This window comes from Topomyia yanbarensis, chromosome 3, assembly GCF_030247195.1.
Source record: "Topomyia yanbarensis strain Yona2022 chromosome 3, ASM3024719v1, whole genome shotgun sequence".
Taxonomy (NCBI): Eukaryota; Metazoa; Arthropoda; class Insecta; order Diptera; family Culicidae; genus Topomyia; species Topomyia yanbarensis.
In genome coordinates this window covers 18,047,632-18,075,295 of record NC_080672.1, presented here as the reverse complement: position 1 = coordinate 18,075,295, position 27,664 = coordinate 18,047,632, and the positions used below count along the sequence as shown (strand labels likewise).

At 39.3% G+C, this 27,664-nt stretch overlaps 2 protein-coding genes across 3 annotated transcripts; one reads left to right on the top strand and one right to left on the bottom strand.

Moving 5' to 3' along the window:
- Window positions 1-812: 812 nt before the first annotated feature.
- On the bottom strand, window positions 813-27,664 carry LOC131688931 (alanine--glyoxylate aminotransferase 2, mitochondrial). 2 transcript variants are annotated; one of them, XM_058973562.1, is made up of 6 exons: window positions 27,422-27,664; window positions 12,215-12,515; window positions 11,331-12,159; window positions 11,020-11,133; window positions 1,910-2,044; window positions 813-1,096 (listed from the first exon to the last, which is right to left on the bottom strand). In XM_058973562.1, the coding sequence occupies exons 1-6, from the start codon at window positions 27,447-27,449 to the stop codon at window positions 977-979; spliced, it is 1,527 nt and encodes a 508-aa protein (XP_058829545.1). In that variant the 5' UTR covers window positions 27,450-27,664; the 3' UTR covers window positions 813-976. The 2 variants fall into 2 exon arrangements, with proteins under 2 accessions (XP_058829545.1, XP_058829546.1); XM_058973563.1 differs by lacking the exon at window positions 813-1,096 and adding an exon at window positions 1,344-1,608.
- On the top strand, window positions 9,324-11,030 carry LOC131688932 (protein amnionless). The gene is made up of 2 exons (XM_058973564.1): window positions 9,324-10,473; window positions 10,551-11,030. Exons 1-2 carry the CDS (start codon window positions 9,501-9,503, stop codon window positions 10,946-10,948), a joined length of 1,371 nt encoding a protein of 456 aa, XP_058829547.1. The 5' UTR covers window positions 9,324-9,500; the 3' UTR covers window positions 10,949-11,030.

The following is a 27,664-nucleotide window of genomic DNA, read 5'->3' as shown; positions in this document are numbered from 1 at the left end:
TTTATAAAAGCTGTCGACGATTAACACTAATGAAATACTGCTGTTCATCTCTGTTTTGCCTTTCGAATGCCGAGGTAGATATTTATTAGTAACTATCCAGTGTGTGATTCACAAAAATGTTATCTGCTATTTCCAATATCGTTGTTTCATAACATTTTTCTGGAAAATTGATGATTGTCTTTCAGTCGGTACACTCTCAATGCAAACATCAAATTGAGGCGCCAACAAGTGGTGAGTGCAGTCAAATCTGAAAGCACCGAAGTTACTAATTCTACAAGTGTAAAATAAGCCATACATTCTAAAGTCTTTCTTCGAAAGTTTCACGTCTTTATTATTTGTCTTTGGGGACACTACATCTAGCCATAAAGCATCTGAGTGCCATAATGCAGGAATCAGATTATAAAAACTCCCCATCCTTTTCCCGGTCGACGACCTAGTGCTACGGCCGTAGAACCGACGTAATCAATCCCAACGTACGCGAAGGGTCTAGTGTACGCTGCTATCCTAGCTACAGGGAGATTCCCCATCGTTGGAGGACAGCAGTTACCTCGAAGTTTCCTGTACACTGATCGTAATTTTGGTATGCGGAAACGAAGTCGAAGCTTATAGCCGTCCCGTGGTTGCGATGGAGAAGATTCTAATGGTGGTACTAGGCGATAAACTGTACTGCCGTGATCCGCATAACAGTCTCATTTGCTATGGGTTTCCTATGCAGGTGGGACTGATATGCATATCACGGCAGTGTAGTGATGAGCAGATAAATCAACTACAAATAATGACTTCAGGGTTCGGATTCAGTAAGAACATAAATATTCCATAAAAATCTTATACTTTATATTGCTTCTCAAACGTATTTATCGTCAATATATACATCACAGGCATACATAAAAAATTACTTCTTTAAACCTAATCGACTTTATCGGCCGACGAATTAAATCACAGATTACACAGTAAATACGCGTTGAAACAGTAAAACTTATTTTCTACAGCCTCGTTTCCGTTTCGTCTGGTGTGTCATACAAGCATATTCTAAAGCACTAATTGCATAATCTGCATCGGCTTGGTTCACACAAAGTGGTGGCTTCATTCGAAGAACCTGTTCGGAGAAATAAAGAATAAAAGAATTACTCTTTGGAAGAGCCGTTTACTTTTCCGAAGTAGGATTAAATACATTATGATAAATGTGTTAAAAGTGCGATTGATGAATAACCGTGAGTGCACACACAAATTTACACCGATACCACCGTATTTCGTCTGCTGGGATTAGCACGAGGCCTTGTTGTGACATGGAGTAGGGTGAGGTTAGAACTTTTTTTCTTTCGCTATGATGAAAAAAACCCCAATTTGAATTTCGAAAGAGAAATGCATTTCCGAAAAGTTAATTATTAGTCGTTTTTGTTCATCATTTGCTCATTTAGGATTTTGACATCGTTTATCGATTTGTGTCATGATCGTTAGAAGTCCCGTTTATCCCTTTTGCCTTTATTTTCAGTCTCAGATTAGTTTTTGAGCACTCTCGGAGTGACGCTCAAGCGCCGCGTCTAGCACATTCAAGGCAAAGTCGACATCTTCTTTGGTTACACACATCGGTGGTTTAATTCTAAGTACCTGTTGAATACAAGTTAGGGCGGAAGAAATAGATGCGTTTGAGAAGTGTAGCTCGTAACCGTGCTGAGTTATACTGATTGGATGTTAATTATTTACACCATGTTGCAGTTCAGCAAATGAATGGCTGGCGTCCAATTTAATTTTTGCAAAAAAAAAAATTAAATACCACTAACCGTGGATCACTTCGAACAATTGAGAAAATGCAAAAAATCAGCTTCGAAAAAAATGTAGGTAACCTCTTTTTGGATACCAGTCATTCAAATGGTCAGGATTATATGTAGAACGGTTTGGAGATACTTACGTTTGCATTCAAACCGCCTCGGCCGAAGAGAACGCCCATGTCCTTGCACATTTCCCAAATTTCGACAAAATGTGGGGCACTGAGGTGCTGGCGGGTTTCCTTGTTCGACACCAGTTCAACGCCAATCATCAAACCCTGTGCAGTAAGAATAAAAATAAATCAAATGTTTTCGTTGTATAACAATATAAATGATAGCAATAACACATTCTTGCAGTATCGACGACTTAATGAATTTTAATAATTCAATATTTCAACCTAAAACTTCCTTTTAGGGATGTTAATGATTGCTGACTCCTGAACTGACAATTTGCCCACAGTTTCTCAGGAGGGAGGAACAGAAGTAAATACAAGATTAACTTTCTCCTTGCGTTTACTTCGGAGTGCCACCAGATTCTTCGAATACTGGAACAAACATAGTGTTAGCAGTTTTTCCCTGTTTCCCATTTTTTCTTGTTTATTTAACACAGCTGAATGCGTTAGCATAACTGAGCTGTGGGTCGTTTAAGACTTTTACAATATGTAAAAATTAAAAGTAACTTTTAACTGTCCATAGGGTCTTATTGACGCAGCTTGCTGCTGCATGTTGAAATCCTGTTCCTTGGTGGTGAAACACTAGGTGCGTTGTCTGCCGCACCTTGAGGGTCACTCGGTCCATCTTCTCTCGCGTTTTCGTTCACGTCCATGTCGTCATTGATACTGCATTCATGCTGCTCACGGTCGGATGTTCTTGTTTGTTTCTTGTACTTCCGGGTCGCTGTTGTAAATCCTTCTTCATCGGTGTTTGATTCTTTATTGGTGATGTTGGTTGTTGTTTCGGAGACATTTGATGTAATCGTTGTTACTTCGATGTTGGTAGTGGCAGTTGGTTTAGTGGTACTGGGTCCGATCGTTGTTGAGCTGGTATTTGTTACTGGCCGGACCGCAGTCGTTGGTTTACCAACCGGTTATGGTTTAGCATACGACGACTGTATACCGGCTTTGGTCGTAGCTGGGGGAATTTCCTTAGCAGCCTCTGCGCAAGGTTTTCCGTGGTGTAGCGGCTGATCGCAATATTGGCACGTAGGAATCTGCCCTGGATACGTGACTAGTGTTCGTTGAGAATGTGCAATACCTTGAGGGCTTCTGCGTTAGATGGGCAAGTAGGAAAGAATAGGTTTTGTCGGTCGCATTTTCACTACACGAACGCCGTTGCGAAGACCTGAGAAGAAATTCCTCCAAGTATCTTCCTTAACCCTCTCATGCCCAACTTTTTTCTAGTGTAAGTAGGTTTTCAAAACTATTTTTTTTGAAACGGTGGGCTGGAAATGCGAAAAGTCTTTTTTTTTATAAAGATAGGTACTTTCCTCGCAGTGCTAGAAGCTGCTCAATTTTTACCTTCCAATGCTCAATGCACTTCTCTTAGAATATTTACAATAGTCCAATTACGTGGAAAACGTAGCCAAAGAGTCTAAATTGATAAGTTTTATCAGTTTTCAATAATATTACAACATAACAAAGATATATGAAAAATTCATTTTCCGTCGTCAACGTAAACTATCTCTGGCAGCACTGCTTCATCGGAATCTAATCAGACTAATTGCAATAACTTCAGTTCTAGAGCTGATCCTTGTAACTGTTAATACTCAAATGAAAGACAATAGTCACGATTATTAGCGTTACTTGTTTTTGTGAGAAAATCTTGCTTCAATCGCAAGTTATAGCTGTTTAAAAACGTTGTTGTCCACAAACAACATGGACATGAATGGGTTAACACTATCCACCTCTCCGTATTTTGACTTGAGTTGTTTGAAAGCGGCGGAACTAGTACGTGGTGACAGGTCATGTAACTTTATTTCAATATTGTCATTATCAATATACGTTGGGATGCTGTATAAAATGTCATTACATTCGACGACATCTTTTAAGTTGTTCTGCAAAGCGAACGGTTCTACTTGACTAATGTTTTTGAACGTAATCAGTACCGCATGACGTAAATGATGGAATTGCACAGCACTACCTTCTGCTATATTGAGCTTCAAGTCCACCTTCAACAATTACTCCACTTCACGAATCGATGGTCTTACCGGACATTTAAAGAAGTCAACAGCAACACAGTTTGTCCGCAACGGGATATACTCTTGCTTTGCATTGTCACTCATTGTTTGTTCACGTTTCACACACTAGGTAGAAGGAATCAATTGTTGCTTTTGCAAATAGACAAAGCGGCGGCGCCCGGATAAGTTTGACCACTTGGCCTGCTAAAGCAGCGGAGCGATTTTTAGCTTCTGAACTGAGCAAAATGAGAAACCGGACTGGATGTTTTCTATATCTTCTTACAATAAGGAAATGATGAAGAAAACATATGCAAGTTATGTTCACGTCGCAACGTCCCTCTGAACGTCGTTTTACAAACTTCCCGGTCCAAGTAGGTTGTAAAATATTGTCACCGACAACATACGGGAGACGTGCCATTTGAGCCAATATATTCTGATTCCTAATATGTTCCGGCTTTGGAATGTACGTCCATACGTAAATTTCCTCTAAATCACAATATGTTCGTTTTACAACCCTTTCTGTCCAAGTAGGTTGTAAAATATCACTGTCGGATTTTTTCAAGCTTCAAGCGAGATCAGTCTTGATTTTCATTCTCAACCGCCAAAGACATCAGTCACGAAACCAGTGTACTCTCTGCTGCTACCTAAGCCAGCGCAAATAGTTGCGTTTATCTTGCGTGCATTGTCTGAAGAACAATGGAAACCGTTGCTTTGATTCTTGCGTGATGATCTACCAAGATGGCTGAGTCTCATAAAAGAAACGTGATTTTTCAGCCTAACGCGGTGGTCATTGACTTCCCGTGTTTTCGTATAAGACCGAGCATTCGAGATGTAGAATATTTGCTAAAGGTGACCTTTATCCAGTTTGAGCATGTCAGACACGCGGTGCTGATAACGTTTAACAAATTCGCTCAGGCGAAAAGATTCATTTCGCAGAACAACTTAAAATACGTGCTTGCTTGCGACACCGTTGAAACCAAGACTCCTATATATGTACAATTGAAAAATCGTAGTCAAATTACATGATCTGACACCATTTCCAAAGGGGTCATTAAAAGATTCATGTCGTGTTTCGGAGAAGTGGTTTCCACTACGGAGGACACGTGGAGTAACTTTTTTCTAGGTATTAATGGTCTGTATGTGGTGAGAATGCGAATCATTCCCTCTTACCTTTGCTAGAGTCATCACTATCGCTTGAAAGTATCAGTGTAGGCTAAGTATTCAACAGTAGAGAAACCATCAAAATTAATTTTTCAGTTCTTAGCTAGAGATGTGCGCCGCACCGCCGTCGCCACGCCGCACCGACGATTACAGGTAAAAATAGTAAGCACGCCGCAGCGCGGCACACACCTCTATTCTTAGCAAACCGTTGTCGAGAGAAGACATTTTTGTTTAACTTTGGTGAAACTTGTAAATGTGTATTTGCAATTCATACATGTGATTCATCAGGTTACGGGCCCAGATGGTTCGTACGGATCTACGTGACCTGAATCTTGGAAGTAATGGCGGATACGAAGGTACTGCTGAAAATGTTGGGACAATCCAATTATACGACGTGGAGCTACCTCATGGAGGTGGTGCTGATCAAAGAGATGCATGGAGACGGTGAGAAGCCGGAAGTACCATTGCTGTCAAAATATGGAAAAACTCGAGCAGCAAGGCCTTGCTCTGCACCGCACGCGAAATGTGAGACAGATTGGGAATCTTTCAATAGCAGTGATCATTGGTGAGTAAAACCCATGTGTTACGAAAATTAATTCACTTGCAGCTGGACGAGGACGGTAACATGGCCAAACGTGTTGCCATGGTGACGTAGTTGGCACTCTATTTGTAGCCATTTGATTATCAAGCCTACAGAGTTCCTATAAAAACCTGATTAATGCGCTCGAGAGTGGGCCTGGCGAAGAACTCGATTTGGAGTAAACTGGCTGATGATTGGAAACGCTGTTCCGGAAAGTTCGATGGTTCAAAAAAGTTCGCGGAAAGGCAGAAAAAGGTATGTCATTACTTTTAAAGGGAGAGACATTACAGGCGGGATTGCAGAAAATTGACAAACGACAGGAAGGACGAAATTTTAAAAATTTACAGATTTACTAGAGAGTTGAATCTACAAAATAAATCGGCAAATAAATCGGTGTATATAGCTCACACCTTAAACAGTCGAAAAGAATGGGGAGTAAGATCCAATCTCCAGCAAATCTGGATAACGCGGCAAATGACCTACAAAAGAGGATCGTAATAGCCTATAATAACAGTTGCTTGGTGGAACGAAAATCTAGCAACACTTAGGAAGGAAGCTAGGCGCCTGTTCAATAAAGCGAAGATTACTGGTAACTGCTCTGGTCACGCTGTAACCAAATACAACGCTGAGTTCAGAAAGGCCAAAAAAGTATCAACGCGCGAGTTTTGTGAAAACATCAGAAACTTTCCACAGGCAGTTTGCCCTTCAAAAAACCTTATCAAAAGATCACATAAATGGCCTAGGAAGGGTGAAAAAAGGCGATGGTTCTCTCACAACTGGCAATATGGACCCACTTTCCTGGGTCGGTTGCGAGAGACAAGAATTCGACAGGTCAGGATTGTGATGGACTCCGTATTAACAGAACTTGCGAGGCATCACAGAAACTGTCAGATTTTCACACCATCTCTACTTAAATTTCTGCAAAAATCGGTAGATATAATTCTTCCGGATCTACTAAACAACAAGTCACAGTTTGCACATCGAAAGGACAAGTCTACGGAAACAGCCCTACATAGCTTAGTGACACTTGTTGAGAAAACCTTCGATTTCAAGGAAATAACTATTTGCGCTTTTTGGACGTCGAGGGTGCTCTCGATAATACGTCCCACATATCAATTCACTAGGCCCTGGCGAAAAGGGGAACAGAAAAATCAATAGGAGACTAGATTCTTGCAATGCCCAAGAGTCGAGAGATCAGAGCCACGTTGGGAAACACGAAAGTTATTATAACAGCTAATAGAGGCCCCGGCTCTGGTCACTCTGGTCTGGTCCTAATTGTGAGGGGAAAACATGAATCGGTACTAAGCGATCGCACTTCACCATGACCTAGTGTTCCAAAGAGGGACTCAGTGTGAACGCTGAAGAAATGGTCATTGTACCGTTTTCCAACAGGAAAAAAGACTGAAAATGGTTACCCCAATTCTTATTGGAACTACAATTAACTACGCAGAATAAACGAAACACGTAGGTGTTATCCTAGACAAAAAACTGAAGTGGAACTCGCACCTGACATACGCCATTAATAAAGTTAGCGTGCAGAAAACTCTTCGGGAAAAATTGGGGTCTCAAACCAAGGTTGGCTTGCTGGTCCTACACTACCATCGCCAAACCACGATTAACTTATTCCTCCATTGTGTGGGGGCCCAAAGTTAAAATAAAGACCGCCAAAACTAAACTAACTATAGTTTAGAGCTATGGAAGCCATGCTTCATCTACCTTCATTGAACAAACATGTTTTGAGGAGGCTCTCTGAGAGTATTAAAGCACAAACCACTATTTGATGGGGATTTAAATGGTCACCTGAGTATAATAAAGGCACTCAGATTAAACCTTGTCTTGACTACAGTTCAAGATAAAATGAAGGCTAAATCGAACATCGATGAGGTCTACATAGTGGATCGTCAGATATTGGATGTAGGGGTCTCATACTACCTTACGTTACAATATCATTCTCTACGGATGGTTCTAAAATGGGTGACCTGACTGGCTCGGGAGTCTACGGACCAAGAATTAAAAAAGCGATACCAATGGGAAAATGGCCTACAGTGGCAGGCCACTAAGGAATCATTGGTAATGAAGTGGCCGATGAATTAGCCAGGCGTGGTTCATCAAACATGTTTGTTGAACCAGAACCATTTCTAAGCATATTTACCTGTACCATACATCCAGATACAACGAGAGCCAAAAAACTAATGGATCAAAAACGAAAACACTTACGTATAATCACAGGTTTATTTACGAGACATTGTGCTGCCAAAATCCATCTGAAAAAAAATTGGCAAAAGTCAAGATGACATTTGTCGATTCTGTAACTTAGAGTCCTAGAGCTCGGAACGCGTTCTTTGCCATTGTGCAGTATTGTTTCTTCGAAGGAAGCGATACATCGGAAAGCAGATTATGACGCTTCGCGAGGTGTGGCATACCTGCCCCAAGCGGATCCCCAGCTACATTAATAATGCACTACCCGGTTCAGATAACACATGTAAACAAACAAACAACTCGCTTTCAATTACATTGGATTCGGGCAATTTGTAACGTGTAGAGCAAACAGGGGCAACCGCAAAAGAAAACCTGAATAGTGGTCGCAGTGCCAAAGTTTTCCCTAACAAAGAAAAAAAATGGACGTTTCAACAAGACTCGACACCTTCTTACAAAGCGCAAGTGATCCAAGAATGGCTGAAAACCAATGTTCTGGACTTCATTATGACCACACAATGGCTCTCGTATTTACCAGATGCGAATCTGATGAATTATTCTCTCTGTGTCATTTTGGAAAGCAAGGTCCGATGAAAAAATACACCAGCCTCAAGACGCTCGATTTCAATTCGTTTTTTGACTGTCGCAAGGCCATAGTCAAGGCTAAAGGTGGTCATATCGACCAAAAACGTATTGATTCTGAATTTTTGATTCTTTTCACACGTTCTGTAATATTATGTAATATTTCAAACTGAATTTATGACCTCTTAAATTGGTTTCACTTCGATTGCCTGACCCTGTAGATTTTGTGCCCTTAACGCGCAGTAATTTCGTTTAAAACAAATTTCTCCTTAGTGTAGAAAAAATAGTTTAATTTTCTCCACAATAAAGAAATATTTTACCAACGGATTTACACTTGTGCAAATATCGTGAGTGGTTAAACATTTTCAAGCGTTGCGAAAGTTATTTTCTGAACAACATGCTGTAGGCACTGGATTCCAATGCACCTGATTTTGCCTTATCCAGACTCTAACTAGATTGCTCTAGTCAGCGTAGATGCAAATATTTCTCCGACACGAAAAAAGATCTCCGCATGCAATGGAAAGTCGCATGAATGGAATCGGACAGACTCATCATAAATAGTTTTTTTTATTTTTTATGTACTATAAGTATATAAAAGACCCACGGCTCCGTGATGCTAACTCCTTTAGTCGTGTCAAATAAACGAATTAAATAAAAAAGAATTACACAGCGTGTGTGTTCTGATTTAGACTGCTGTCACAAATTCGTGAACAAACAATCGACTGCAAATCCCGGAACAGTTACACAGAACGATGTGCTCTGGTCTGGCGGTTCAGAGAGTAAGGCGCATGGATTCATTGGTAGTGACAGCTACCAGTCGTAAAAATATTTTGCGACTGTATGCTTTTATTGCTAGCTTTATTTGAATGCAAGTTCCCAAGCATAAACACTCATTGCTGAGGGATTTCAAATTAGGTTTGCCGTCCTCGTCGCAGTAATGTTTCGTTCCCGTCGCTCACGTTTTTATCAACCCTATTACGCCCACTTTTAGTTCACTTTCAATGCTCATATAGTCATCAGTATTAGTCAATCGTTCAAAATGATCAGTTTAAAAACATTTGTCGCACTGATTCCGATCATCGAAATAATCAGCACATATAAAATTTGGCAGCACAATCTTCACTTCGACAATCCTCGCAATTGGATCTCCGGCAAAGTGCCCAGCCCAGGGCAACCCATTCATTTTCCAGCCAAATTGAACGCCATAGTAAATCTTCCGGAAACCGTTAGTGTGCAGTCCATAATACTCCCACAGACAGGAGTGCTGTTAGTTCCAGGGGCCGATTTCTCACTGGTCTTTGAAAACGAACCGAAGCATCGAGAACCGGCCAGCTTTGAGACGCCCGTTCGTAGGCCGTATTACGGATCGGACAGTTGGTTGATTGTGGATGAGAGCACGAATACTCCCGTTTATCCGAATAGTGCAATGCCGCATACGGAGAGAATTCCTTGTCAATTTGAAAAGGCTATTTTCTCGGGAAGTCCCGCACCGGTTGATTTACAGTACCACGAAGCGATCATAGTTAAGAATATTAACTATGCGAATAATGAGGGGTTGGACGAGTTTCGCCACTTTTTGTCTACAGAACTCGGTCAATTTGTATTTTTCAATGGAGAAGAAACTTTGATAAAGGAAGGCAAATGCGGAAGTCCCGAGAAGTGTCCCTGTCAACCGGAGTGGGTAAAATCGGCAGTTTGTGCTAATGAGGTTTGCGATGTCCCGCGATGTTTGAAACCGATTGTACCGGTCGGGCACTGTTGCGCAATATGCGGTAGCATGCTGACCATGGATTTGATTAATTTCGGAGGAAAGTTCGAGCTTGGAGATTTTTCCAGAAAACTCGAACGAAAAATTGCTGCATCGCAGGTCGATGAATCTCTGGTGGATTATCACGTTAGTGTTCAGAACGATGCCCTTCAGCTGGTGATTGTGGATGTCAAGGATTATGACGAAAAGAGCATTCAAATGATGAGAAGCTTGGAGCCGTTTTTCTTGAAACTGTTTCTGAATGGTAAGTGCAAATATTTTCTCTGTACTTTGTATTACCTTTGTATCCATTTAATAAAAATATTTTTTTACAACCAATAGGTCATAACATTGTGCACTCCGGACGTCCCTATGTTCCATACGAAAGCGGACAGCTATTTCTAGTGGTGTTCTTATCTCTACTAATGGTATCAATTTTCTTTACCATAATCTACGTATACTACTACGATGACAACATGATTCCCAGGGTCACGGCCTTAATCCGCAATCGACAATTCTTTCTTTCTCCCTTCGTTTTTGCGAGATTTGACCCGAACAATGACAATGAAGAGTCAACGGTGGATATTAACTTCAACCCGTCAGGAGTGGAAAACCTCAACTCTTCCTTTAATAATCCTATGTTCGAGGAAAATGCAAAGGAAGCATCAACCTCCGGGGAGACAGGTATAAAAGATGAACAAGAATTGTACGTCGATGTTGAACTGAAGAGTCACAATTAATTCCGTACAATGTGTATGATTTCGAACTGAATATCTTCTTATAATAACTAAGAAATAAACATGTTACTTACCTTTCCCCTCACGTCTCCAATGACTTCATATTTATCTCTTAATTTTTCTAAACCTTTGAGCATGTATGTACCGACTTCAGCAGCATTTTTCTGCAGCTTTTCCTCATCGATTACCTAAAAAAAGATGCGAATAAGATTTCTAATCGAATGGATAAACTGAAATTGGTTTCAAACGGTTTGACTACTGTTTGGTTTACAACTAACTTTTAGTTTAAAGCAAAAATTGATTAAAAAAAGCCATACCTCGGTCCAACGCACATTGGTGAGTATCAAAATTTGTCGTTTAAAAAATTTAAAATAAATTTACTTACGTCCAATACAGCCATACCAACGGCACTAGCCAACGGATTTCCACCGAAAGTGTTGAAATGTAGCGCCTGCGTCAAAGTTTCCGCCACCTTTCTGGAGGTTACCACGGCTCCTATCGGGAACCCATTGCCGATACCTTTCGCCATCGTCACAATATCCGGTACAATATCATGATCCTCAAAGCTCCAGTAGTGTTCTCCGGTTCTACCGAAACCAGACTGTACCTCGTCCGCAATAAAGAGACCCCCGTTGGCTCTCACCAACTCAGCAGCTCGCTTGATATACCCTTTGGGGTATTGCACCGAACCGCCGACACCTTGAATCGATTCAGCAAACATGGCAGCCACTTTACCCCGGGGCAATGAGTACTTGAACACCTGCTCTAGCTGGTCGTAGTACTGGTCGCAAGCGATACATTGATTCGCTGGACAGTTACAGTGACGTGTGGTTTGAACTGGCGAATCCCGGCAGTTACTTCCACCCCAAATGCCGGTGTACGGATCGGGATTCATCGTGTGAATTATTCCATTACTGATACCGGGAAGTGGATATCTCCAAGTGGAATGGGCCGTCAGTCCCATAGTGTAGGGGGACGCTCCGTGATATGCATTTCGAAAAGTGATAATTTCTTGATTACCGGTATGCAGCCGGGCAATCATCATAGCTAGATCATTAGCCTCCGAGCCGGAGTTGACAAAGTACACATTTTTCAGATCTCCCGGGAATTTGGATACAAGTTTCTCAGCGTACTGATGGATCTTTGGGTGCATATAGATGTTGGTAGTATGCCAGAGCGTATTCATTTGTTCTTGCAGGGCAGCGTTAACTTTCCTGAAATATAAAACTTTATCAAACTTTGATCTATGTAATAAACCAAAATTCATACGGGTGGCAGTGTCCAACGGAAACGGTTACAATACCAGCAAACATGTCCAAATAACGACGGCCCTCGTGGTCAAACAGCCACTGCATGCTTCCTTTGTGAATGAGCAGAGGCTTCTTGTAGTACGAGGATATATTGGGCGTGAGATATTGTTTTCGCTTGTTAGTAATCTGCTCGTAAGTATGCTCCTTGTATATCTGAGACTCGGTGCTACCTTTCGGTAGTTCCGAAGATTCTTTCAAACTGGTACTGGCTTGTGTGGTCAGGCATTTCAGCAGTGTGTTTGTGGCGGTGGTTGTGCTTGCTGTTTAAAAAGAAATAACATATATCATGAAATAAGAAGTGAATATTTGTTATTCGATCATTTATAAAATCTAGGGCCGGTTAGGTAGGAGTATGGCATCCTATATAACTGAAAATTTTTCGAGTGTTGAATTCCATACTTGAAAATTCGAAGTATGGTTTTTACTGTATTGACAAACATTTATAATAATAGATAATTTTATAACACAAACATAAAATTTATCTTAGCTACTCTTCTGGCGCATATCGTCCTGTTCTAAAAACTTTCGGACGATCTTGCAGGTTCTGAATAGAAGGCAGCTTCTATCATATCGATCACTGAAGAGAGTTCACCTCACAGGAGCCACAGGTTCGATACAGCCTTGTCGACGTACAGCTGCTCCATCTGATGGGGTGGAAACCGTGCACATCTTTCTAGTTCAATTCAGCAATCTTATTCTGGCATCGCTACTTGGAGTATTTCTTGTCTTGGAGGGTAGAATTGTTTGGACGTCAGTGGATATATACTCCTCAGCATGTTCTTCAATTCGGGCAATTACAACAGCCAACGCTGCGAAACACAATGTATGGTTCGAATGATTCCTTTAATTCCACTTGAATGCGATTTCAGGAAGGATTTAATTTTTCCGATTTTTATATATCATTTAGCACGTTTCAACAACGTTTACAAACAATGCGTATTTTTAATTCGATAAGTGAAAATTATAATAAGTTTTTCGTTAGGACCAAAAGGTTAGATGAATATCGTACACATGAACAAATAAAACTCTACGCAAAATATTTTTTTCCTCAGTCAATGAAGCGACAACGATAGCACCTTAGCACATTCAGATTACAAATTATCGTGCGAATATGTAAACATTATACGACACCATTGGAGTGAATCAACCTAATTCTCGACTGAATCAAAATAAATACGTCGGATGCTTTCGATTGAAAATCAATCCATAGCTTACAGGAACAGGTTTTTTTTCTAAAAATATTTTTCGAATTCAAATTAATGATGGTTAGCGCCTTTCGAAAACTGCAATAATCACGAGCTGGCTAAATGTTCTTAGTTCGAACCCCAAAGAGAACTACAGCTTCAGATTAACGTGTCCCGATATATTCCTTAACATCGATGGAGGTCCCATTCCATACCGAAAGGTGTGTTGTCCGCGATGAATGTATTCATTTTTTCAATTTGCATAGAATATCAAAATTAACGCTTTTGGCGATTATCCTTGATTATTAAAAACAATTTTTGCTTACGTTTCAAGAATGATGTTTACAATAATGCTTTTCGAAACTCTATTATTTCCTTCCTTTAAACTAATGAAACTAAAATTTACGTGCTTTCTTTTATGTATCTGATCTGGTACTCTTGCGATCAGCTATTTGTTTGCGCAGTAGCTAGTAGTGTTTGCGGCCTCAAGTGATACTTTCAAACCATTTATACAACAGATAAGATAAGGAAAAATATCTTTTCAATAGTTTGTTTTAGTTAAACTTGAAAAGGGGTTAAGATATTAACCTATAACTATAATATGCAACAGCAAATCCAATAACCTGCTAACCCTAACGATTTCTATTAAACAAATCATTTGTTGGAGCGAGAAATATTGTTGTTAATGCAATGAATAATAGATTATGTAGTAAAATAAATTTCAATAGAAATGAGAGAATTTACTTAATTTGAGAGAACGTGCAATCAGAACCAATTTACACAGATCACCCTCTGGACTTTGTCCGGATCTCTTTTTATTACTAATCTCACATCTTCTAATCATTGGGAACCCAATTACAGCGTAAGTGCGGTATCATTAAACTTCATCCAATATCTTATCGCAATATTGATGACGAGGCTCCCTGTGCAGAGTTTACTGCAAATTTGCACGACGTGCAAACTTCTCTGGCTTTTTTTCTCTACAACGTGATTCCCATCCAATCTACCGACTGTCAATGACGCAGTTTATTAAGTAACGCCGGCTGTCGGATAGAAGGTATAAATAAAACAACTTTTTGGCAAAATCTAAACAAATGAGAGCGATAACCTCCGGCACAGTGTGTTTCGAGGCTATCACGTGTGTCAAAATGATTTGATTGTGGATGACGCACTGGGTAAACAATCAGTGCTCCAGATGGGTCCGCAAAATAAAATTATGCGATGAATCCGAGGCCATTAAGTTATTGAAAGTTGATTTTTGAGTGTATTCTGTGCTAATCTTTGACCATAATTTCGTACATACGGCCGTCATGGATTCGCTGATTGAAAGCTCAGTCAAATTTTATACAGCAATTTCCGAATTACTGCCCGTATTTTGCCGATAACGCGCGTAATGTTGGCTGCCAAAGCGTTTACAGTATTGGACTTGTCGGCATATAGTTCACGATTGGACATAACCCCATATACAAATAATTGGGCGATATCAGACCGCATGACCTTGGTGGTCAAATTACTGAACCAAAACGGGACATAAGACGGTCGCAGAGGATCGTCTGTAATAATTCAATTGAAGCGAAGTTGCACTCTAACTGTCAAACTGATTTTGGCTGTTCGATAGATATAGCGGAAGATATCCCTGTTAGCAGATGCGACGCTCAAAAAAATATGTGTAAATTATACCATTCCTGGAGGGATTCCGCATGGCCAAAACAGAACGGATGTTTCGCGGTAACCGTTTCCTCCGACACTCCCTTTTTTATATATTTTTGTGTAGTGTCGGAAAAGATCTTTCTTTTCGCTTTTCGACCACAACTTCATATGGCATGCTAAATCAACTGCTTGTTGAGACACTAAACACGTAAGTTGTCCGATATCACCTCGCAATATCATCCTTTTGTTTTACAGTATAAGAACCTTTCTTAAACAGTATAAGAAGTCTTTGAAAACAAAGTTTAGGGTTGTTTTACGAAAACTGCGTGAAAGGCTTTTTGCGGTGAATATTGCTTTTTATCGAGATTGGGCATCTTTTCCACTTTGTATACCTTCAGCTCATGTTTCTATTTCAATTTTGTTCATGAGAAACATATAAACATGTTGTATCACGAAATAAAATCGAGAACTTGAGCTATCATGTAAGGAAAACGGCTCTGCGGTTAAGAAATCAAGAATCCGAATATATTGACTCGACTGGCCCGTTCTTCTTATTAATCGGAGATTTGCGTCTTGCCATGTCGTCTCATCACTTTCCTGATGAGATGGAAAAGAGAGGTGAAAGAAAATAATAGAGAATTGAAAAATGATAACACAATTCAAATGTTATACAAAATAGTAAGTAGCTTGGATTCTTCACTGCCGAAAAAGGAATGAACCCTACTGACAGGCATGCACAAGAACGGTGCTGCACCGTGTGCTATTCCTGTGCACTTTCTCATAATGTGTCAGAGCCAAGTTCATTGAGCTAGCAAGTAGCACGAGCACCGAAGAGCGAGAGCTCTCGCTAGCACGGGGATAGCTAGCACGCTGCACCGAGCTATAGCTCAGCTATAGCAAAGTAGAAAAAAAAAAACAACGCGTTAGTGTGAGTACCAATGCTTTCATCGTTTTTTGCAGCAACTTGTCGCACATTTAACGACGTATATTTCTTACATTGTCCTATTCTTTCGTTCCATAGCTTACTCTACTGCACCGTTCTAGCTCATCGGACAAGGTTACCGTGCTAGTTTATCCTGCTGACCCGTTGTGCTAGCTCTTCGAATCATACAACTCGAACATGAAGGATACCTAGCACGAGCAGTGTCAGTTATTATTGCTTTAGGTTCGTTCAAAGCGGCCGCTCAGCTCGTGTTGGGCTGCCTACTGATGAAGCCTACAGCTGCCTGCAGGGCAGTTATATATCAAATTATATGTAGCTCCGTACACGGATTCACAAAGATCACACGAATAATACTCAACACGGTGAATAGAACCCATGTGATAATTGAGTTTGCAATGTTGAGTTAGTACTCTGACTAGAATACTTCGAATGTATTTGGAAAAATGCAAAAATTTCGTTAACATTTTTGTACTCACATCCGGCAGAAAAGTTTTAGAGGATCGAAGTAAACTGAGGCCGACGATACACGTGCAAATTTTTGACGCATTTTCAATTTGTGCTCAAGAAATTCAAATGAATATGGTTTAAAGTGATGTTTAATTTCAAATCTACAAACGAAATAGTTGGGGTTTTACGTCAGATAAATCAGGTGCATCAGGTAGTGGATAGTAATAAAGAGGCTTGTAGCAAATGTAAAGTGGATTCGTCGGGCCGCGTTCTTTCTGTGTTGCTAAGTGCACTTACACTCCCGCTAGTTGGCCAGAGCGAGTTTGGGCGTGGTAAAAACGGTGGATGGTGGTACAAGGTAAGAGATGGGCGAATAAATAAATAATTCCCAGCTACACAAAGGAAGGGAGAGTTCATGGATCATGGAAAAGTGTCTTGATATTGTCTTGGAAATTCCCAGTTAAATAGCTATTGACACATTCCGCGGGCTTGTACACCAGAAGGACGTTTTTGTTTTGTCTTATTTTGGTATCACAATATTTTTTCCTCGATTCGGTAGTGTTTAAACCATTGAAAAGTTATGTAATCCAACTATTAGCATTTCGACAAATAGTTGAAAAATATATAGAAAAGTAAGTTGAATTTCACGGAAAATGGCTTCTGAATTATTGACTTCTAAGAAAAGTTCTATTTCATGAAACTATTATTGAAATTTTTATCTGTTTAAAGGAATTTGTTCGTTATTGAGTGTAGAACAGTAAAACTAGAAAGTTTTTTTTCTTGATTTGACCACTAATACTTTTTGAACTAATAGAAGTTTTGATTGTTTCTGCGTTGTAACGTCACGAAAAATGCCCTTTTTTAATTTTATTAAAAAACCAAAATTTTGTTAAAATTTATATTCCGGATACTCTTTGTATTCAAAAATACTTTTGTAAAAAGCCTACAATTTATTTTATTGGATATGCGGAACTAAAGTTAGAACAGGGTACACTTTGCGTTGTAACGTCACGCAATTTAACTTTTATCGGACGCTTGAATGATTTATCAGATATAGTGTCAAATTTTCCTACGTATGGTTTATTTACACGCTTTCAAGTTGTTTCGTAAACAGGAAATTATACTAACGTGATATTCATAAATTCAAAATGTATATCCTTAAGTGCTTAAGGGGTTATATACCATCGACACATTCTTTCTTGACGTTACAACGATTTGACCAACCTTCATTCTATAGATCTCTTATAACTTTTCCAAATGAAGTCCTTCATCAAACCTAATTATAGATTCAGAAAATAAACGAAATTTTATGTAAGATTTGATCTACAATTCATTCATTCAAGGCACTAGAGAAGGTATTTTATTAAACGATTGAGCAACGTCACATTATATTTCATTTAAAAGTCCACCTACGCTGTACTCTCCTCGGCGCCAGTCATATGGCACGTTCCGATGCAATTACGCTAACAGCAACGTAATCCAGGACATGCGATGGAATTTTTGAACTTTGTTCTCGAGTTAGTATTTAGCCATGAATAATAATGCGTTCCCTGAATATATCTTTCCTCACAGTAATCAACCATTCCACACTTCGCCGCATCATCGACGAGACACCCATTATAAGGTTGTCTGCAACCTCTGTTGTAGTCGCACGTGCCGTCAGTTAGTAACTAACCAATTCTTCCGTTACAAGCCGAAATACATCTTCGAAGCTACATAATCGAAATGCCTGACGTATTAAATCCAATATAGACGAGTATCTATCCGAATTTACGGGAGGTTGCAAAAACATAATTGGGTCTACAGGGACCTATCTGGGTGACCGTACTAAATCGCTTTGGCTCATCTTAAATGAGCTCAAAAAAGATAGATGAGGGAGTGTTTATTGGTGTTTGCAGACATTTAAAATTCCGTCGAATTGACGATTGGATGTAACACATTCTATAGTAACATCACGGCGATGTGACGTGTTCTTTTTCTCTGAATCTTTGTAACTATAATATATACAATATTTCAGAGTACTTAGCATTGTCGATTGTCTGGTGCTTAAATTGTGCTCGCTTTGTCATTTAAATCCACTTGCTTACGCCCAACAATACAAATATCATGCTATAAACTCTGATCGGGAACCTGATTCCTTACCAAATTAAAGAAAGCAGTACTGCCAATTTATTTTTGTTTGTGAAATATGTGATAAAAGCTGCCATTTTGGCTCCGTTAAACTACCATATTGAGCCGTGTCAAATAAATAAATGTGTCTAATAGCTCAAATCTATCCACAACAAGATATCAAATAAAATTTTTTTTAGTTTGATCAATTATTTCTGCTACAATCAAAAAATAAACTGTATCGTGATTTTTCAACAACGCCATATTGTTATTCGAGTTAATTATCATTAAATCATGGCTAAATGTGATAAATATTTAAAATTTTACTCAAAACAATAGCACCAGCGTAACTTATAGAGTTTTAGAAAAGTTGAAGATTTTCGTGACGCTACAACGCAATGAGATATCGCTTTTCTGAGAAAGGAGCGTTGTAACGTCACGAAAGTTAAAAGATGCTTTATAAGAAACAAAACAATAAAAATATATTTAATGACACCTAGTTATTCGTATGCTATTTGTAAATACATCATAGAAGATTTGTTCTTGATAAAAATCTTATAGAGCAGATATTTTGACATTTTTATAAATACGTTGAAAGTTCTAATTTGTGACGCGTTGTAACGTCACGTTACATTATCGATCATAAAACAATCCTCTTCTAGTATATTCAGTTTATGTTTATTAAATCTTTAGTGAAATTTTGTCTGTTTTCCGAATCTGTGATAAGTTTTGATATAGGCGTTCATTTGATAAAGTTATAACATATTTATGGAATGAAGAATCGTCAAATCGTTGTAACGTCACGAAAGAATGTGTCTATTGAAGTTAGTATTGGTGCTTTAATGAAGTGAAACTAGGGGGTTTCGATATAGCAAAAAGACTTCAATTGTGAACTAATTTGATATAGTCCAGTCAGCTTCTCATTAATCGTTTTGTTAATCGCGAGCGTTCGTAAATGCTATGAAAAAGTCGCGAACACAGAATATCAATGCTGCTTCGTAATTTTTATGAATTTCACTTTTCATTCAAATTGTTTAATGGTGTAAGTAACTAGAAAAAAACATTCTTGGTTTAGTGTATCCTCGAGGTATAACTAACTAGTTCTGGATAAATCTTTTAATTGCTTTGTACGACTGTGAGATATGATATGAGTGTTGAAAAAGGTTTTATTCCGCTTGTTTGGCTGCGCTCACACACACGCACTAAACAGGAAAGTCATTGAAATCCTGTTTTTATGGAAGCGTTTTTGTGGGATTTTTATTTTTTTTTGTTCTCTGGCCTGTTTGAGGGTTTTTTCGTTTTTATGTTTATTACTAATCAACCGATTTCGCCAATTTTCTCTATCATTATTCCAGAGAGCGAGTAAAGGCGCTATAACCTTGGCTCTATAGGCAGGGCAGGTTTAATAACCTCTGCCCCATCCCAGGAATTTAGGACCAAAGGATTGACATTAACCCTCTTAGCCAAGTCACTCCCAACGATTTATCAAACCCCCATAAAATTGAAACGGTCGGTACGGTTGTCCACGTTTCTTCCTTGTTCAAGGTTCGAAACAATTCGTTGATTAAATCATTCATTAAATGAATAATTTGATTGCCGTATAATTTTTAATTATCTTCATTTGGTACGGTGCACAGTTGGTCTGGCCGCTTTAATGATTGTATCACATGCCATATGTACCACAAACATTAATATTGACAAGAAAAATTGTAGGCGAATGACTGCAATTTTCCAGGATCCCTATATGTATTGGCTGTGTATGTGTAGACTAGACTAGACATCCGGTAGAAAAGTTTTGGTCTGAATGCAAGTTCGCAAGCTACTCCAATGGTTAACATGGTTGGATTTAGCCTAAGAGCGAATCTTATGTTTTATCCAACTAATCGACAGTGGTTAAACTGGTTCTGGATCAGCGAAGTCAGTCGTAGCGCCCGCTCTATCCAATTCGTTCACCAATTCAAGTCCAGAAATACCGGAATGGCCGGGTACCCATAAAAGATACATAGCAAATAAAATGCTAAATTGTTTGATTTAATTTCGACAACGATTACTAATTTCGATCTCGAAACTTACGAATTTAGTGATGTTTGGGTAGCCTGACTCTCACAGTCTTTTACCGCAAAATCCCTGTTGAAGTGTCGATTGTACGCCAAACAGAATCGCATAGATTTCTGCTTGGAATACGGTGCATCTCATTTCACGACAGTAGGCATCAGCATCGCCCTCCAATAAAGAATTCAGTGTAACAATCTACGTATTCTCCAAGTTGTCGCTGCATGCAGCCAGATATCCGCCATTCCTAGCAAAGAGAAATTGTCACCTTTAAAGTTTTAAAAAGAAAATTACAAAATTAATTATAAGGTGGTTGCGAGCAAGTATATACTCATCTCAAGTAACCATTTGGGGCCACAGTCTTGTGTGGTTAGTTTCACGATCTATTGGGTTACTGGTACAGTGCCCAGTAACCTTTAGACGATATGCACAAGAAAGTGTATTGGTCGAACAATTGTTGTGTAGATCCACTGAATGTGCTTGGGTTTGAGTCCCCAAGATTTTCCGAAAGCCTGTTTGCATGGGCCGAATGCCATGCAAGCTCTCCTGATTCTTAAATCTACTTTACCATATCAATTGAGTTTTGAGACGAGAAATACCCCACTAATATATATCTTTCAAGTGATGATCATATCTTCAGCTGTATCTCGTACCTATCTAATCTATTACGTCTCTCATATATTGTCTTTTATTTCTTCTCTTCGAGTCCTATACTGCCATTCTACACAGAAAAAAATATTTTGTAATTTTAAATTTATTTTCATGCACATATTTGGAGCATGAATATAAATGTAAAATTAAGCTCCACCAATTCTCTGTCTTAATGAAGACCACAGATGTCGGTTGCTAAGCATTGCGTGTATCCAGTTCGTGATATGACCTCGTGCTGTTTCCAAAATGGATTCGAAAAAAACGTTGTCCACAGCACCTTCAATATAAGCATAAGCATAAGCATAAGAGATCGCCCGTAGTTGCTACTCCGTTATTGACCAGAACCAAATTAGGTTGCAAAATGTTGATTGGAACAACATGCTTGGGAATAACATGATGAGCCACATTGTACAATCTATTCCGATCCCTGCATGCTGATCAATACCAACGCCGGCTACGTCCGAATGCAGATCTTCTGGGAAAGGAAGGAATGTTAGTTCGATACATGTTGCTACTAGAGACCGAGGAATCCTCTGCATCTCCACATGTATCACGGGAAGGGGAGAGTTGTTAGTGAGTGTGCCAATAGCGTTATCATGTAATAATTGCTCTGGGCAGCCGGCTGCCGAGAATTTGGGAAATTTATCATTTGTTGTATTAATACGATTAGCAAAATAAGCAACTTGAACTCCGGATAGCCGGCTATAAGAAGCACTGCTTATATTTTTTAATAATATTCAATCACGCGACGAATTTATTCGTGGTTTCTATCGTGTCGGTGCTGATTTTACCCGGCGATCGTTTGAATAAAATGAGGAATCTTATACCGAAGGTTCATCAGACTCTTCCATAGATGTCGCGGAGTTGGTAGTTTGGAAGGAAATAAGGTCTAGGATTCGCTCCAAGCAAGCGATGCGACCTGTAAAGCATAGTTTATTAGGGATCATCCATAAATGACGTAGCATTTTTTGAGCAATTTTTACCAGCCCCCTCCACCATCGTAGCATTTCGTCACAAACCTCTAAATACTCCCTGGTAATTACGTAGCTTGACGGTAACTCTCCCCCCCCCCCCTGTCCACGTGATTTTTTTTAAAATAAAAACCGATGTTAGTCATTCCCCTTTGAAAAAGCTACATAGCCTGACATGACCCCCTACCCTCCCGTCGTCACACATCATCACAAAATGCAAAACTCTCCCCTCTCCCATATAATGCTACGTCATTTATGGATGATCCCTTAGTAGTATCCCTGTAGTTCAGTTAGTTTTCGAAAACACGATCGCTCGAAAAAGATCTTGTTTACTTTTTTGTTCTTTTAAAATCTGGGTAGCCGGCTACCGAGAGTATCCTATGTTTTCTAAACAAAAGCAATTTCAACTCCACACAACCGATCGTGGGAGTATTGCCCAGAAAAACTAATCTTATCTGCTTAATGGGCCGGATCACTATTTATTGCGACATTATTTAGACTAACTTCGCTATTCCTTCTCTACGATATATTTTTTGGGTTGCAAACTATCGAGTGATAACACGTTATACAGACAAAGAGTTATGATAGCTCTAGATGTTATAAATCAGCGAAAGTGTTTCCTATTTCTAATATCGGATTGTTTGTGAAATACATGTATACGAACGATTATATCGAACATTGAAGGGAAATACAAAGGATCGTTAACCTGATGGACGGGCTTGTTACCAAAAACGGAACTTGAAATTAGATTTATTAAAACAGACGCGGCGAATTTTCAGTACGTATTGATCCGCGTTCATCGATACTAGTCAAATTAAAGTCTTATTGGAGCTGATTATTCACTTACCAATAGCGTTTTCAATATAATAAACTTTCCCCAAAAGTTGAACAAAATCTATTTTCACACATCGTCGAACCTCCTGTGTATTGAAAATGTCCAAAACTATTGATTGTCAACTGCCAATAACTTTCCCTTCAATATAAAACACTCCCGAAAAGTTGGCAAAAAATTCGATTTTGACACATCGTCGGACCCCCCCCCCCCCCCCTTGTGCTTAGAAAATGTCCAAACTATTGATTTTCAACTGCCACAACATGTCCTTCAATAGTTATTTATTTCTAAACAATTGAAATTTAACCGCATCAACTTCAACTCGAATAAACTATAGACACTCATAGTAATAGACCAGCGAAGGTACTTTTATCGAGCCAAACGAACTGTCAAAATCCGAAGCCAAACGAGCATGACGTCATTCAATGCAAACAAGCAGAACAAGTATTGCGATTTTATTTAAAAAAATATATTTTGTTATTCACAGTAGGCTTCACTTTTCGTGTTCGTATTGGTATTTCACAATGTTATTTAGAAATATATTTATTGTGTTCAATATAACTACACAAAAAACATTTTACTTATGCTCTTTTTCATCAACTTTGTGTTGGATTGGATTGGATTGGAAATTGGATTTTTTTCTCAATTTCTTGTTGCTCAGTATCAAACATATAACTTCTCTTTTGATTCATATATTGAACCACTTGAAAACTTATTTTGATAAAAACAGATGATCGAATACAGTCGAGCACGTTCGAGCTTGCACATTTTTGGGTGATGCCAGTTTAACATGCTTGTTTTTCTAGTTGCCAGTTTTGCGATTTTTACATCCGCGAGTCTATTACTATGAGTGTCCATAGAATAAACGGGAAAGTAACGCAAAATGTATCGCGATAACCACCGATGAATTATCGACGATGACGATGAATCCGACGATACATTATCGTTAACGGAGTTTCCGATGACGTTGACGGGTGGTTAACGTTATCGACGATGACGATTAATTATCGATTAACAACCCTGAACCTTAAGGTTCGCCCAGGTTAAGTCTTCGGTACGGAGCAATACCTCGACCTAGGAACTTCTAGCATGTTGTTAGTCGCCTCTTACGACATGGGAGCAGTTCCCAGAGGTTCTATTCTTGGCTGAAATAGTGCAAAAAGATTTCAGCCCGCCGGACACCACACGGCTTCGTTGTCCACAGCACCTTCAATATTAAGATAAACTCCTAAACTTGATTGCTTGTGCTTTTTCAATGTTATGGATAACAATGTAGAACAGGGTGGTAATAGACTTCCCTCGCTGATATTCATGTTGCATTGCAGTTTGTCCCGAATGTAGTGGTCGATTTCCCGCTCCATTGATTTGAGAAGGAAGGAAGTCAGACTGATCATTATATCCTCATAGGTAACGCGGCCGCCTTTGGGAATGAATTTTTCAATAAATTCCCTTCGGATTAATGACAGGTACCCTTGCAAGTAAAAACTTTTTCCAAAATATGTTCTGAAGTTGAACAGGAATGAGTCCATCTTTTTCCGGAGACATTCGGGGCAAAACTTTCAATCGCTCATTTGATCGATTTGGTTTTAACAATTCTACGACCTCCCAAGAATCAGAACTACCTGAAAAGAACTCAAGGAAAATCGTCAGTATTCACCAATAGCAGTTTTAATCAATCTAACATCAAAGTCTCTCGATTTTGAAAGTAACTTATTTGAACTACTAGCCTCCTTGAGATTTGAGACATTTGTGCAGAGGCTTTTCTAACCACTTTGCTCAGAGGATCGAAGGGCATTTCTGTATGCTTTGCGAGCCAACTTAAATGCCTCCGATCCGTCCCTGCATCTGCGGTTCTTCTACATAACTTTTTGAGTCGAATAAGTTCGATATTCCATCAAGGCGTTCCTCTAGACGAACGCATAACTCGAGGCGGATATTCCTCTTGGTATGCAGTTACAGCATTTGAAGTATAAATCGTTCGCGGGTCCATGCTACTGTGTGTTTCTACTGGTCTTGACCCATTCTTTATTTCAGTTCTGTATTTCAAGCCAGAAATTGGCATGACTTTTTGGAGTACCTGGGGCCAGTTTGAGCAAAGATCTCATGACAACTATGCAAAATATAAGAAAGAAGGCTGTATTAATGGCATGAGAATCAACACGTATTTAATTCATTTGTGGTCGAGTTTAGTTACTTTACTAAGATTCAAACACTCTATAGCTCATACATATGTATCAATCGGTTAAAAAGTCACTTACAATGAGAAATTCTGCATTCTATAGCTGCCTCAGAAAATCTATTTGCCTATCAATTTCATATTATAGTGAATAGAAATGATTAAGCTAAGCCTGTCTATATCAATTTCATGTAATCAAATAATTCTTTTCAACCCAACCCGGACAAATAGTTATTTCTAGTCGGCGTAATACCTAACAATTATCGGGTAGCAGCAATGCTGTGCAAATGTTGATAAATTTGTTTACCTATACGGGATCACCCGTAGATAACTTTCTTATCCAGGGCGGTTTATTAGCACTAGCAACGGATTAACACGTTCATGTCGTGCGGTCGTAAAGGCTTATTGTGTGCCTTGAAACGCACGACGATATATGCACCAATATCTGCATTAATTTGCATCAATTTTGTTGTATTGTTCATTTACAATTAATTATAGCTACGAAAGCCTGCTGACTGGAATCGCCACCGGTAGTCAAACCGGGTGGAGGTCATTTTTATTTACATCGGCGTGCATGCTTTCAAAGTGTTAGCGTGGGGTGGCGGAATGTATACGAAACGGACGCAAAGAAACAATTTAACAAAAAACCGGCATTCGGCGAAGAGGAGCGTTTTTTTAAAACTTGATTGGTCAGCGATGCTACAAAAAAACGAGTGAGCAAAAAGACGCATTAAATACGGTTGAAGCGAAATGTATATTCATAGTATATATTGGCTGTACTATTTATAGCAACAGATGTCAAAATAAGAACCCGACTTTTTCATATGCTGATTGTCGCACCCGGTTCGTCGGTGTTGATCAACATACGTTATATTGTATAATTCAGTGGAGGCTCATTTTTGAATAAAGCGGTGTCCGGCCCACATGTTAAATTGCGACTTACTCCAATTCATACCTACCAGGGATCCTAACCAGTCGCGTTCAATCACAGCGATCGAACAAAGTGATAATTAAAATGGACGCTCCTTGTGTAGACTTTATTTCTGTTTCAAAATCAGGAACCTAGCGTTCAAGTTCGAAGGGTGGAAATAATTTAAACCGCACACAATTAAGCGCCGTATGAAAGCTCGATCTGCATATTCATAGCGGGAGTTATCCATAAACAACTTGATAGTACAGTTAATGCGCGCTTTGCATGGTAAGGCGGATAGAAGCATAAAAAAGGTGGCGTTAAGATGTTGACAGTTTTGATGACAAATGAAGCACCAGTGGACTTTCACAAATCTTTACAAAATTTATGAAAATGTATACGTTTAATCGAAAAAAATGCTAACAGGAACTCAAAAATAGAACACTAATGTTACTAAAGATACTCAGCATGACTCTGGTTAATAAAAAATATTCAGTAACAACACTAAACGGAGCTTGACTGTTAACCAATCTCTGTGCTGATTCTCGATCGCCGGTATCAAAGGTCACTTTTTGATACGTTTTCTTGCGTCTTTCTTCTTCATTGGGATTCGCCATGCTTAAGTATGCGGATTGGGTGAGAAACGGTGGAGCCATATATGTTTGTGACGTTTAGCTTTGCATTAGCCCATTCATTCTACGCAATAACTAGTGATAACCGCAACCGTAATTACATTGCCATTCAATTGACACAATTGGTACTGGAACAGTTCGATTAAGTGATGTACGCATGCAAAAATGGAACGCAAATTTCACACGACAACGAACGAATAGGTTCGAAGCCGGTTTCTTCGGTTCAACGGTGCAAGCTACGGTACATTTAATATTATTTCTTTTCGATGTTAATGATGTATGTCTGTTAGGTTTGCTCAATCTTGATTCAACAGGAAACCTATAAAGAACATGTATATCAAGTATAGATGCACATATCCTTGGTAGACCGGCTCAGCGGTGCACGATGCACGAATAATCACTGAAGACCAAGTGCTATTGAAACGGTTGATTTGCCTGCCTCCTTGGATGTTGGGATGTTTTCACGTGACTAGGAACACGTTCACCCAGATAGGGCTAGTAGCAAAACATGACCAAACTCACGTATCAACATTTGCGTCAAGTTTTTCGTTATCAATGCACTTTGTTACAATTATGATCTTGGTTCACAGCATGTTCACTCATACCAACCTGATAACGGCAACTTTTTCAGCAACATTTTTCAGCTCTCTTGTTGGCGGTTTTGTAACGAATTATGCACCCACTAAATTGTTCCTACTAAACGCACTGAAGACCCACAATAATTGAGATTGTTTCTTCCTTTGTATTATAAGGGACGCTCTAAGCCTGGCAACGACGTTTACGGCGATCTCCGCTTATTGGAGTCCGATCTATTCTATTGCACTGCTCGACGGAGACTGTTCGCCATCGGCA

Bases quoted from the DNA above. Each gene is read 5' to 3' on its own strand.
- LOC131688932 (XM_058973564.1), top strand. From the start codon at position 9,501: ATGATCAGTTTAAAAACATTTGTCGCACTGATTCCGATCATCGAAATA. The intron at 10,474-10,550 runs GTAAGTGCAAAT...TACAACCAATAG, and splicing joins CTTGAAACTGTTTCTGAATG to GTCATAACATTGTGCACTCC.
- LOC131688931 (XM_058973562.1), bottom strand. From the start codon at position 27,449: ATGTTGCTGAAAAAGTTGCCGTTATCAG. The intron at 12,516-27,421 runs GTTGGTATGAGT...CTTTTTAAACAG, and splicing joins GAAAAAGTTGCCGTTATCAG to CAAGCACAACCACCGCCACA. The intron at 1,097-1,909 runs GTAAGTATCTCC...TTCTCCGAACAG, and splicing joins GAGGCGGTTTGAATGCAAAC to GTTCTTCGAATGAAGCCACC.